Source organism: Adiantum capillus-veneris, chromosome 19 (assembly GCF_014529385.1).
Source record: "Adiantum capillus-veneris isolate H3 chromosome 19, ASM1452938v2, whole genome shotgun sequence".
Lineage (NCBI taxonomy): Eukaryota > Viridiplantae > Streptophyta > Polypodiopsida > Polypodiales > Pteridaceae > Adiantum > Adiantum capillus-veneris.
This window is the reverse complement of record NC_140949.1, coordinates 50,048,353-50,061,260: the sequence shown is the minus strand read 5'-3', so window position 1 is coordinate 50,061,260 and position 12,908 is coordinate 50,048,353. Positions and strand designations below refer to the sequence as shown.

Here is a 12,908-nt window from a genome sequence, read left to right as displayed (position 1 = left end):
GGCTACTTACCTGTGTTAGATTACACGGACTTTCCATTGTGTGAGCATTGTCTGTATGGCAAACAGACTAGATTGACATCTTCGCCACTGAATACGAAACTAGGCGAACCTCTAGACTTTGTGCACAGTGATTTGTGTGGTCCAATGCCACATAAAACTCTAGGGGGGGCGAACTACTTTCTCACATTCATAGATGATTCTACCAGAAAGGTGTGGGTGTATCTCCTTAAGCGTAAGGAAGAAGTCTTTTCGACATTCCAAAAATTCCTCGCCATGGTTGAGAACCAATCAGGAACAAAGCTCAAAGCTTTTCGCACAGATAATGGTGGAGAATACGTCTCCACAGAGTTCAAGGATTTTTGCAATAGAAGAGGCATTCGGCGGCAGTTTACTGCTCCATACACACTTGCACAAAATGGGATAGCTGAAAGAATGAATCGTACGATTCAAGAGCGAGTTGTCTCTATGATGTCTATGGCGAAGCTTGCTCCCGAATTTTGGGGGGAAGCTGTTCTTACAGCAGTGCACATCATCAACACGTCTCCTAGTTCTCCTTTGAATTTCAAAATTCCAGAGGAATTATGGACTGGCAAAAGGCCAAGCTATGAGCATCTACGTGTATTTGGATGCGAGGCATATGCACATGTGCCCAAAGAACTTCGTCGGAAGTTGGATCCCAGATCACACAAATGCATCTTTATTGGCTATGGTGCAAACGGAGAGATGGGATATCGTCTCTGGCACCCAGAATCAAACAAAGTCATTCGTAGCTCACATGTGATTTTCAATGAATCAAAAATGCACAAGAAGCCCATTAAAGATATTGAGTACAGATGTGTTCGTTTTGAGGATGTAGCCTCCGAACCAACTCAGTTCAGTAGTGTTGCACCCACTCCTCAAGTGCAAGATACTACTATTGCTCCGGAGAGAGCGGAGTCCAGCAGTCAGGCACTGAGACGCTCTGAGAGAGTATCACGTGCGCCCGAGCGGTTTGAGCCGGGTATACACCACATTTTGGTCACTAACATTGGAGAGCCAACCTGCTACAAAGAAGCTATACAAATGGAGGATAGCGTTAAGTGGGAGCAGGCTATGCAATCAGAATACAATTTGATTGTGGCTAATGAGACATGGGATTTGGTTGAATTACCAAAAGGCAAAAATGCTTTACCTTGCAAGTGGGTATACAAGAAGAAGTATACAGCGGAAGATCCCGAGCCTAGATACAAGGCTCGTCTAGTTGCCAAAGGTTTCAAGCAACAAAAAGGTGTGGATTTTGATGAGATTTTCTCTCCAGTAGTCAAGATGACTACACTTCGCACAGTGCTTGGCTTGGTTGCTATCCAGGACATGGAACTTGTCCAAATGGATGTGAACACAACATTTCTTCACGGGGATCTAGATGAAGATGTCTACATGAAACAACCAGAGGGATTCGTATGTGAAACAAAAAACCAACGAGAACAAAATTGGTTTGTAGACTGAAAAAGGCACTCTATGGCCTCAAGCAAGGTTCAAGGCAATGGTATCAAAAATTCGACAAATTCATGCAGTCTCAAGGTTACATTAGAAGTCAAGAGGATCACTGCTTATACACAAAAAGGTTGAACGATCGTTCTTTAATCATCTTGATCTTGTATGTAGATGATATGCTTATCGCAGGCAAATCAATTGATGAAATCAATCAATTGAAAAAGATACTAAGCACTCAGTTTTCCATGAAGGATTTGGGAGATGCCAATCACTTTCTTGGTATGCACATCAAGAGAGACAGGCAACGTGGAATTCTTGAATTATCTCAAGAAAAGTACATTCACAAAGTCTTGCAACGTTTTAGTATGCAGGGGGGGAAGTCATTGAGTACCCCAATGCAAGCATACTCCAAACTTAGCAAGGAAGACTCTCCCAAGACAGTGGCTGAGAAAGAGGAAATGGTGAAAGTACCATATTCTTCAGCAGTTGGCAGTTTGATGTACGCTATGGTAGCCACAAGACCAGACATTGCACATGCAGTGGGAGTGGTTAGTAGGTACATGGCAAACCCTGGCAAGAAGCATTGGAAAGCAGTGAAGAAAATCCTCACATATTTGAAAGGTACAGCTAGCAAGTGTTTACGCTTCGGAAACAGTGATGCATCTATTGTAGGTTACACGGATGCGGATTATGCGGGTTGCGTGGATCGTAGAAGATCCACATCTGGCTATGTGTTAATGTTTGCTGGAGCAGCTATCTCTTGGAGATCGTGTCTCCAAGATTGCACGTCTTCATCTACCACTGAGGCAGAATATGTTGCTGCGTCTGACGCCAGCAAGGAAGCCATATGGTTGGCTCGTCTAGTGGGAGATTTGGGCATTCACGAGGTTCCAGTACTACATTGTGATAGTCAGAGTGTCATTGCTTTGGCAAAGAATCCAGTGTTTCACTCAAAGTCGAAACACATCGAGGTCAGATACCATGTCATACGAGATGCATTGGCTGGCAAGCGTATCGAGCTTGTCAAGGTTCACACTGACGATAACCCCGCAGATGCTCTCACAAAGAGCCTAGCCTCGGAGCGATTTACACATTGTATAGAACTTATGGGTGTAGGATGAAGCCTCGCCAATGCTTCATCAGTTTTGTATAAACTAACTATACTAATGCCACTATTGGCCACCATGACCTTCAAGTGGGAGGTTGTTGGGGTGTAGGCCAGGTGGCCGTGGGAAACCACTCTTGTACACTTGATTCTCACCTAATCAATATAGGGAGAAAAAGAGGTAGAGTTGACTCTTCTCTTTCTTCTCCACTAACCCACACAGTGGCTGCCTGTGCATCTCCCCCTTCCCCATTTCTCTTCTTCCCCTCTCTAGCATACACACTCCGTACACGCACAACACACCCCTTGGCGGCCTTGCGCTCACACCAAGGTTGCTTTTTCCCACCTCACGTCGATTGGCCGGCCGCTAAGTGCACGGTCCGCTCTCAATGAGTGAAAAGAGACACAAGGGGAGGCTGGACAAGCCCTTCTTTCCTGGGATTCCTGTCACTCTTCAAAAACACGATTAGGAATCGACATGCCCAAGCGAACTTGGGTTCGTGCGACCTCAACAAGCAAAAAAAAATTCTTGTGATTCTTGTGGTTCTTTCCTTGAGTGATACAGAACACTGCCAAAGCTCTGATACCAATGTTATGTGCAGCGGAATGATTGTTTGCGCTTTGCTCAAGATGAGTGCTCCGAATTGTGCTCAAGGTTCCTTTTAGTTCTTATGGAAGGGAGAGCCTTCCGTTCTTAATGGAAAGTGCTATGATCACAAACAAAGTGAATGGACACTGTGCGTGCAAGTGTATGAGACTGAGAGATAGACAGAGAAGAGAGATACGACACCAGAGACGTTGTAAAACCCTCCTCCGAAGGCCCCACTCTCGTCGACGAGAGTGGTCTACTATTGATTGCACAAAGTGGTACAATGACGATGCAATGGACTGATGCAACCTGGGACTATGCCGATGACGACGACGGTGATGACGACAACTTTAGGGCTGAAATCAGTGGTCTTCTATCCGCTGAATTTTGGGGCTGTTTCGGTGGCTGAAAATTACTGTTTTGGCTGCGCTTTCGAGGGCTGAAAATGGGGGTCTTCTGCAACCAACTAGGGCTGAATCTGTTGCAAATCTTAACTGCTGAAAACGCTGCTCATCTGCTGCGATAAGGGCTGAAAACCAAAAATGCTGGGCTGCCTGCTAACGCTAGCAAAAACGCTAGTGACTGAGGAAGGGCTGGCGATGATGGGGAGGCTGAAAACGCCAGGCTGTGGAAGTGCTAGCGATATGTGAAAACGCTAGGGCTGAGTGTATTTGTGGCGATGAAGGAAATCTGCAAACGCTAGACTAAGTGAGGTCTTGGCGATGAAGAAGACCAAAAACACTGGGGGTACTGATGGGGGTTCCTGCTGAGAAGGTGCCTGTTGAGCGGGAAGCTCCTGTTGCCTCTTCTCCAGGAAGTGCTAACTTGGGTTTGCTTATATATTAACTTAGCAAAATTGCCCTACCTACTTTTGTTGGGAAGTCACTTAAAAATAATAAGTGAAAAATACCAAAAATAGGGAAAATAGGCTAAATGCACTGGAAAATTTCCCTAACTGATTCTAATGGATTCTGATGGGAATACTGATGTCAGATGATCATGCTGTGTGCAACCAGAGGATATGCATCTACACTTAGTGACTGGGCATGCACGGTCTACGAATAGACTCACAAAAGTACCAGATCATTTCTAAATCTAGACTGACTAGACTGACTAAACCCTGATCATGGTGTAGCTTGTCCACGGACACATAGGGCTGGATGTGTCACGTGACACCAGACTGGTTGCCCAATTGACTTTGCAACAGAGTTCTAAAATGTTCCCCTTGTCATTCCGGAGGTAATGACGCGAACAGATTTCATGGCCCAAAATAGCAGTTCCCTAATTTTTAGGAGATGCTTCCGTTGGGCTCCCACTGGTCTTCTGACCATCTATCCCCATTGGGACCGCATCCAAAAATGCGATGTGGCCCAACTGTCAAGTACTTTCCTTTGGTGACTCCACCTTGGCTTTGTGCCTTTATTGAGTACACTTCCTAGTATCCACCAACTTGCTAAGTGCGACGGGGGGACTTACATGATCTTGAACTGAGCCTAGACATCCGCTTACTATACGAATTCCACTACCGACCAACTTCCCGTCCACGGGTGAAACTACAGTTCACATTGGCCATACAATGTCCGACCATTTGCAACTTCAAAAAAAGGGTCTCAAAAATAAAACAAAAATCATTGGAAAGAAACCAACAACTAAGGTTAGCAGTTGCCACGTCCTCGTGACATACCCCCCTCTTGAAATCGCAAACGTCCTCGATTGCATACCGTAAATACACGACACTGATGATCTTGTGTTGTTAGCACTCTTTTATCATCGCATGTATCCGCAAGAAAGGTCGTAACACATAGATACAAACGACTTAATGAGACCTTCATACTTTTGTCATTTCCATCTATTACACTGAATTCATAAGTACATTGGATGTACTAGCTATATCATTACCCCTCCTTTGCACACGTTGGGTTGGGGCATATGTAGGCTGTAACCCAAAGGCTTCAAGGTAAAGTTGCAATACATGTGGTGACTCTGACAGTTCATGCTCTTCCATCCACTTTGCATCCATAGGTGGATAGTTCTTGAACTTCACCAAATAGACCATTGTACCAGATTTGTGCAATCAATAGCATAGACCTCTCTCGCCATAGAGAGGGAGGCCCTTGGAGGAGGGTTTGACAACAATCTGGTGTCGTATTCTTCTCTCTCTCTCTCTCTCTCTCTCTCTCTCTCTCTCTCTCTCTCTCTCTCTCTCTCTCTCTCTCTCTCTCTCAGCACCTTCATTCATAGTGTCATTCACTTTGTTTGTGATCATTTGCATTCTCTCACTAAAGAACGGAAGGCTCTCCCTTCCGTAAGTAAAAGGAACCCTTGAGCACAGTTCGGAGCACTCATCTTGAGCAAAGTTCAACATTCACTTCCGCTGCACCTTACATCCTCGCTCCCAGCATCTCTTGTATCTATCCCTGTGATCATCATGCTCTCTATGAGTCCTTTGATCACCATTCCTAAAGCTACAATCATTTTTGCCATCAAGTCGACTGTTGTGTTCACTCCTGATATCATGTCTACCATCACCACTGCTTCCACGTTGTTCCTCTTCTTCTTTCAACTTAGCCTCCTCATACTCAACCTCCTCTTGCAGATCTTTGATTCTCCCTCTGTCATCAAGGACAAAAAGCCCATGGAAGGTTGAATCTGAATGCTTGCTTCTCTCTCTTCTGGCCGAGGTCGATGATGGACTCTGCTAACACTTTGTTGGAACCGCCGATGTTGGCTTCCGGCTGTGTGCAGACCATGCCTCATACCAAAGTTACCCGGAACGGGGAACGGGGAACGGCAACGTGCATGAAATGTCATTCCCTGTTTCGGATACTCACGTCTGAAACACGGAATGGAAACTTGGGATGGGAACAGAGAACGGGGACCTGAAAATGGCCATTTCCTGTTACTATGCCTCATACTCAAGCTTCCATGAAAGATTGAAAGCCCATGTAAGGTTGAATCCGAATGCTTTCTTCTTTCTCTCTTCTGGGCAAGGTCGATGATGGAAAGCCCATGGAAGGTTGAATCTGAATGCTTGCTTCTCTCTCTTTTGGGCAAGGTCGATGATGGACTCTACTAACACTTTGTCAAAATGGCCGATGTGGCTTCCAGCCTTCCGGCTTTGTGCAGACGTTTGACGAGTACTCTAAAGCTTTCAACCCATCGTAGCCCTTCTGTGTGCTGAAGAGCCCTGAGAAGCCTTAGTCAGTTCTGCTGTGTGTGAGAGAATCTCAATCGTCCACTTATTAAGGTACGTGGAGCTTTCTGAGGCTTCATTTAAGAAAATCCCCTTAGGCCAACCAAGTAAAAAAGTCTCTCTAATGCTTCATATTTCTTTTTAAAGACCTAAATTTTTTAAAAGTCTGAAATGGATTCAAGTTGTAAGCAGTATGTGCATAATGACAACTATTTGATACGGTAAGCCCAACGATACAAATCAAAACTTTCTTTTTGTTCTTCCCATGATTGTAATAACTATCAACACTTTGAGCAAGGACTTTTCATGGAATGGCAAAAAATGATTTTATGATGGTCTTGACTCTAATAAAGGGCAAGGCCTAGCTATTAAATTCATTCATCATGTAACAAAACCTTCCCCATCCAAATAGATTATCCAAAGTACAAGCGAATGATAAGTAGACTGCATATGACACATGGCACCCCAATTCCTGAGAATTTCCGCCAAGCAAAGATACGATATGCACAAAAACCCACATCAAACACAAGGACAAGCAAAAGATCCCCGACCAAAAAAGCACAAAACACAAAATAACAAGTCAAAACAAACCACCCATGATTGGAGAGAGGGACACCTTGTCAACTCTTCTCTAAAAGAAGTACATAATATCCAAGATTTTGGACATCCAAATATGTTGCAAGAGCTTTAAAAAGGTGAAGAATTACTAGTGATAACAACCCAGAGGATATTTACTTGCAAAGCAACAGCAACAGCTAATTGCTCATAAAAGGAAACACAGCTATTAAAGGCTTGTAGCGGTTGAACAACATTGCTTATCTATCTCATTACTCATCATCCTACCATTGAGTGGCTCATGTAACCATACCTTTGGCTCTTATATCCTATAAACTATTAGAGTTGCATCGCGTTTAACTTACCTAGACTTAATGTCGCATTTTTACAGAGTGTTGAATGAAAAAAATAATAGAAGAGACATGTTTTGAGTGCAATGTATACATACCTGGTCACGAATTAGGACAGTGTATGTGCGTGAGATCGTCTTAGTCAAGTCAGAGGCAAGGGGATATTGCAAATCACCAAGGCCACCAGACTTCCTATCTATTTGCACCCATGCTAGGTGTGAAAACTACAATCACAGCCCAAAAAAATATTATTGTTTATTTGTCCCTGGTTAGGTATTTTACTGCACTTATATTTTGTATTTGATATTGTATGAGCCCCTATCTTTGAATATGGTCAGTACTCCAAAGCATAATTCTATTGTTCAACAAACCCTCAAGAGAAGCATAACAAATCATAAAAGGAACATCAAGTTTGAGGTGTATTTAATCATGTCCATATCTAATAATAACCAAAAGCAAAAAGATTTTTTGTTATAAGAACTACACGTAAGGCAATAATTATCAAACAAGTTTGCATGTTTAGGTTGTAATCTTTTTACAACCACCTTATTTACAAATGTCATTTGCATCATGCCTAACATCATTCGTGGTCCATTTTAGCTTTGACTTTAAAGGAATCCCTTGGCAAGGTAAGAGAATTGGCCAGGCGGCCTCAATCAACACAATGTGAGGGTCTTTGATCTACTACATTTTCAATAGAGCATTACTTCAAGGAGCAAGGGGGTTGAGGGTATCAAGAAAGGGTCGAAGTCAGTATTTGTGACAAGAGTCAACTGTCAAGGGAGTTTAGGAGCCAAGGGGCTGAAGTGCGCCATTGCTGGCGTAAAACAAGGGAGTTCAGGGTGAACAAGCTTGGTCTTGACAACAATACAATCATGCAAGTACCAATGATTGTATTGTACACAGAGGACAATATGAGAACAAGGAAATGTGTCCAAAATGTGAATGTTCTCATTTAAAGATGAGAACCAACAGAACCCTCGCAAATTGTGACACCATTTTCCCTTGGCTCCAATATATTTCGGACCCAGCACACAATGCAATGTCAACTTTTAACAATAGAAAAGGCATGGGTTGCTAGCAAATGATATTGTGAATATGGATGTCATATAAGAGAGAGAAAAAATTTAAACTTCAATATTAGGAGTTGACCTTCTGGAGAACCTTTTTTAAGACGAACAGAATTTTCAAGGAGGCAATAACGCACTTGAACATACTTGACTTATTTTCTAAAGTAAAATGTGGATGACATGCAAGTAGAAAGCTGAAAGCTTACAACACTGTCTGTGGATATGCCAATAATCTTTGTATTGATCTTTTCAAATTCTGAGTATTTATCACTAAAAGCTGTTATTTCTGAAATCACAAGCATGAAATCCTTGATCATTGAGTTTTTGACAAAGTTAAAGTGGTTTTTTTATTTTAGAAGAAAAAATACAACTTATCACACCTGTGGGACAAACAAACGTGAAGTCCAATGGGTAGAAAAATAAAACAACGAAACTTTTCCCAATGTAATCTGAAAGTTTAATCTATAATTAAAACCAATCACAAAATCAATCAATGCCGTAGAAAATCGCAATTAAGCTTCAACTTCGTGGAATTTAAGGTGCAGCTGAAATTGTACATGATTTGCAAACATGTGCTTCCTTACATGAGTACATGACTACACGATGCATCCATGCACATAATTGTGCTTACATTTATGCATATTCTACACACATTTGTTTGTTCATAAGTATGTCTGTATGTGTAATCTATGTACTTGCCTTTGTCTTTATGTTTTATCATTTGTACATAATTGTGCATACGTTTATGCACATTCATATCATACATAATTATGCATACATGTATTCATATTATTTTACATTTATGCAGACATTTATGCATATTCATATGAAACATAATTGTGCATACATATATGCATATTCTACACACTTTTGTTTGTTAATGTTTGCCTGTACGTGTGTGTGATCTATGTACTTTCCTTTGTCCCTTATGTTTTTTAATTTGTAGATGTACATGTGGACTTACCTGCAATGATTTGTATGCACACATGCACAAATACATAAACTAACATAATGAGGACCATTGCCGGAGTTACATATAACATTGTTTGTACTATATACATTACTGTGTTTGAGCCCATTGTCTAAACATTCAGGGAATGGTGATTATTTAGAGGTATATATATAGTGAGTGAAAAAATGTTCACACACAATGAAATTGAGGAGTCTTTCTTAAGTACTCGACCAATACAGAACTTCATTTGTTCCAAATTAGTAGGTTTAAACAGCCATTGTTTACTTGAATTTTGTGTACACGCACATATGTGTGGGCACGTGCACGTGTGTGTGTGCGATCCATAGTGTGAGCATATGGTACATCTCAAACGCACTGCAGCTTTATCATCTCCACTTAGCCACCCTCAGCTTATGGCAAAAATGAAAAAATGAAGAATCCAAGACAGTCCTAGAGTTACAAACCTTTACAAATTCTTGATCCAAAACACCCTCTGCTTCAAAATCAGGAGCCATGTTACCAACAAGTGGAGATTCTCCCTGACAAGATTTCCATCAATATTTGTCTCAATGGAAGCTTCTCAATACAGATTAAGAAAAGCTCTTCATTTTTACTCTTGAAGCTAACAATGAGTTGAAAATATTGGTATGTAAAGTTTAACTAAAGATACAAAACTTTATGTCGATCATTTGTCCTTAAATCGCAAGTCACAAGCTTCATAGTTAAGTGTAAATACTACTTAGTTTGCACATTGAAAACATACGTCGCGTGACCGGTTTTAGGGTTAGGGTTTCTGTGCCGAGGTCATCTGATCCATGTGTTCGTTTGGCCAGTCTCACAGACTCGCTCTCCCTAGAAAGGTGGTCCATGCCAATCTCTTGGTCAAAGCCAGAATCCTCCGTGCCATAAACAGTTCTTCTCTATTTGCATCTATGATCGTCTACGTGGCACTAGGACATCTGAGCATAATTACCCGGAACGGGAACGGGGAACAAGAACGGGAGGGTCCTGAACAGGACGGGAACAGGGAGGAGGGGGGGGGTCCGGAACGGGAACGGGGCCGGAATGGTCCACTAAAGTAAGGCTTGAATTACCTCCATTCAGCTTAGTCCCAAATAAACTCCTAAACAACCCCAAAATTGCCCCCAAATCTGCCCCCTAACCTGCTCTCGAACTGCACCAAATATGTTCCCCAAACAGCCTCAAATCTACCCCCACAAGCCCACTTTTTTGCCCCCAAATGCCTACTTTTGTCGGTTCCGCCCCGCGTTCCGCCGTTCCGCCTCATGTTCCGCCTCGTTCCCCCCATTCCGGAACACTGTTCCGGTTACACACCGTTCCGGAACGGCGTTCCGTTCCCATCTCCGTTTCGGGAACGGGGCTCGTGCGGAACGCTGTTTCGAAACATTTGGGTTGTGTTCCCCCCGTTCCCTGTTACACTGCATCTGAGTGACCGTCAGGTCGAGAACTAATTTGAGTGTATTTTGCAGATTCCGGGTGAGGGGCCTAAAACCTAGAGAGAAGAAGAGGAATTAACTTATGGGTGCTCGTTGAAGGGCCTAAATAATTAAAGAAGAAGAAACGGATACTTTCCACCAAGGGGCCTAGTTTAATAAGAGAGGACACTCTCACACAAGCTTGCATAAAATATGATGATGTGGCACATCAATCGTCACGTGCGCACTTCACTTGCGCTACGTGGACATGCTTCTGCAACAATCTAGCATGATCCAGTAGCTTAGGACTAAGCATGGCACCTTTGTGAGCCTCTAAAAGGACGTGCATGTCCAGGCCGGTCACAGTTGCATTACCCTCTCTTGCACAGAACAATCATTTTCAGCATGTAGGCATTTTGTGCCGCGTGAACCACCTCTTGTTTTAGTCACTTAATTAATAAGTGACTTTAGCCAATTAATGGAATCGTGGGGGCATTCTTATGGCTGCTGACCCAGCATAATCTGGCTATATAAGGAGGCCCAAGGCGCTCAGTAGAAGGCAAAAGAAGCAAAGACACAAGGAGGCAGGCACCCGACCGGCAGCTCCTCAAGAGCCCTAGCGTTTTCTCAGCAAGAAACCAGCGTTTTCAGCCACAGACATCAGCGTTTTCAGATCAGCCCGGAACCTCGCCATACCGCACCCTTTCCGGTTGCAGATCCTTGCCACATCGACCATTTGTCACAAATTGATGATGTGGCAGTACACACACAGTAGATGGCGTGGCAGGCTGTACGACAGCTTGCTGACGTGGCAAAACAATATGGACATCCTTGATTTTGCGTTGATTGCTGACGTGGCAAAACAGTACGGATTTTTGTGATTTGCCTTGACAGGCTGCTGACGTGGGAGATTGTACGGATTTTCGCTTTTCACGCTGGCCGCCGCTGACGTGGCATGGCTGTACGGATTTCCGCAATTTGCGCTCGGGCTTTTTGAGCCAGCTTTTGAGGACCGGTTGCTTTTGGAAACGGTAGCCTTTGAGTTTATGGCTTTTGAGGCTCTGCTTTTGGCACCCCTTGTAAGAATAAAAAGGGCCCAAGGGCCTCACTCTTCAGAGCATCCGGACGCAAAGTCTGAGAGCAGAGGACCCGCGAGAAGTTGTAACTTTGATCAAGCATTGATATAAAAATAAATACCGAAAGGGGCGCCACTCTTTGGGGCCAATACCTCTGGGGACGGAACTACGTCGAGCCGTGTCGACTCAAATTGTGAAATTGTGATAAAGTTTTGAAGTATTTGAAGTGAATCTCTCTCGTGTCACGATAGATTCTAGGTTTGGGGTGCCGAAGCCTGTGACAGTGGTAACAGAGCACAGCCGATTTCTCTTCTACCGGGAAATCCGATCCTTCTTCTCGCGACACACATGGATTCCGAAAAGAATCGGACGACTCCACCTGCCACCTCTGAAGCAAGAGACACTACGGAAAATTCAAGCGGAATAGCAGAGAACGAGTACGGGCCACCTTTGTAAAGACTCTGCTTTTGGCATCCCTTGTAAGTTTATAAGTGCCTAGAGGGACACTTCTCAAGAGCATCTGGATGCAGAGTCTCAGAGCAAGTCGGACCCTCGGGAGTTGTACTTTGGCAAATCAATAATAAAGAAATACAGAAAGGGGTGCCAGTCTTTGGGGCCAGTGCAACTAGGGATGGAACTCTCGACACTCCGTGTTTCCCACGTGGATCTCTCTGTAACAGACTTGGACACTCCCAAGTCAAGAATCAACCGCGACAGCTCCAAATAACCACTTCCAAAACAATTCACAGATCACAATAGATTTGCACTGGCCCGGCGGAGTTCCGTGCCTAGAGATATTGGCCCCAAAGACTGGCGCCCCTTTCGGTATTTCTTTTTATATTAATCAAATCAAAGTACAAGAGAGTGGCTAGGGTTTCACTCTCAGACTCTGCCTCCAGATGCTCTGAGAAGTGAGGCCCTCACCACTTTACAAGGGATGCCCAAAAGCAGAGCCCCAAAAGCTTGAAAGCAAAAGCAGATTCTCTCTCTCTCTCTCAATGAGAGTCAGTAAAAAGCAAGTTCTCTTTTTCTCTTTCTTTCTCCCAAATCAAAGCGAAAGCTGAGACTTGCGTCGCTCAAATTTTCCACAAAAAAAAAATTAAAAAAAA

The 12,908-nt window shown here is 43.4% G+C and overlaps 1 protein-coding gene across 4 annotated transcripts in view; it reads right to left on the bottom strand.

Annotated features, from left to right (window-relative positions):
* The window catches only part of LOC147433992 (2-Cys peroxiredoxin BAS1, chloroplastic-like), a 56,585-nt gene that overhangs the window by 19,629 nt on the left and 24,048 nt on the right, over positions 1 to 12,908 (bottom strand). For 3 of the 4 annotated variants that reach the window (XM_086489850.1, XM_086489849.1, XM_086489848.1), the window contains exons 2-5: positions 9,752 to 9,826; positions 8,716 to 8,797; positions 8,542 to 8,621; positions 7,364 to 7,489 (exon numbers count right to left, since the gene is read on the bottom strand). In XM_086489850.1, coding sequence (XP_086345976.1) covers positions 7,364 to 7,489; positions 8,542 to 8,621; positions 8,716 to 8,797; positions 9,752 to 9,826 — 363 coding nt within the window. The remainder of the gene's footprint in view (positions 1 to 7,363; positions 7,490 to 8,541; positions 8,622 to 8,715; positions 8,798 to 9,751; positions 9,827 to 12,908) is intronic. The other variant, XM_086489851.1, reaches the window with a different exon arrangement.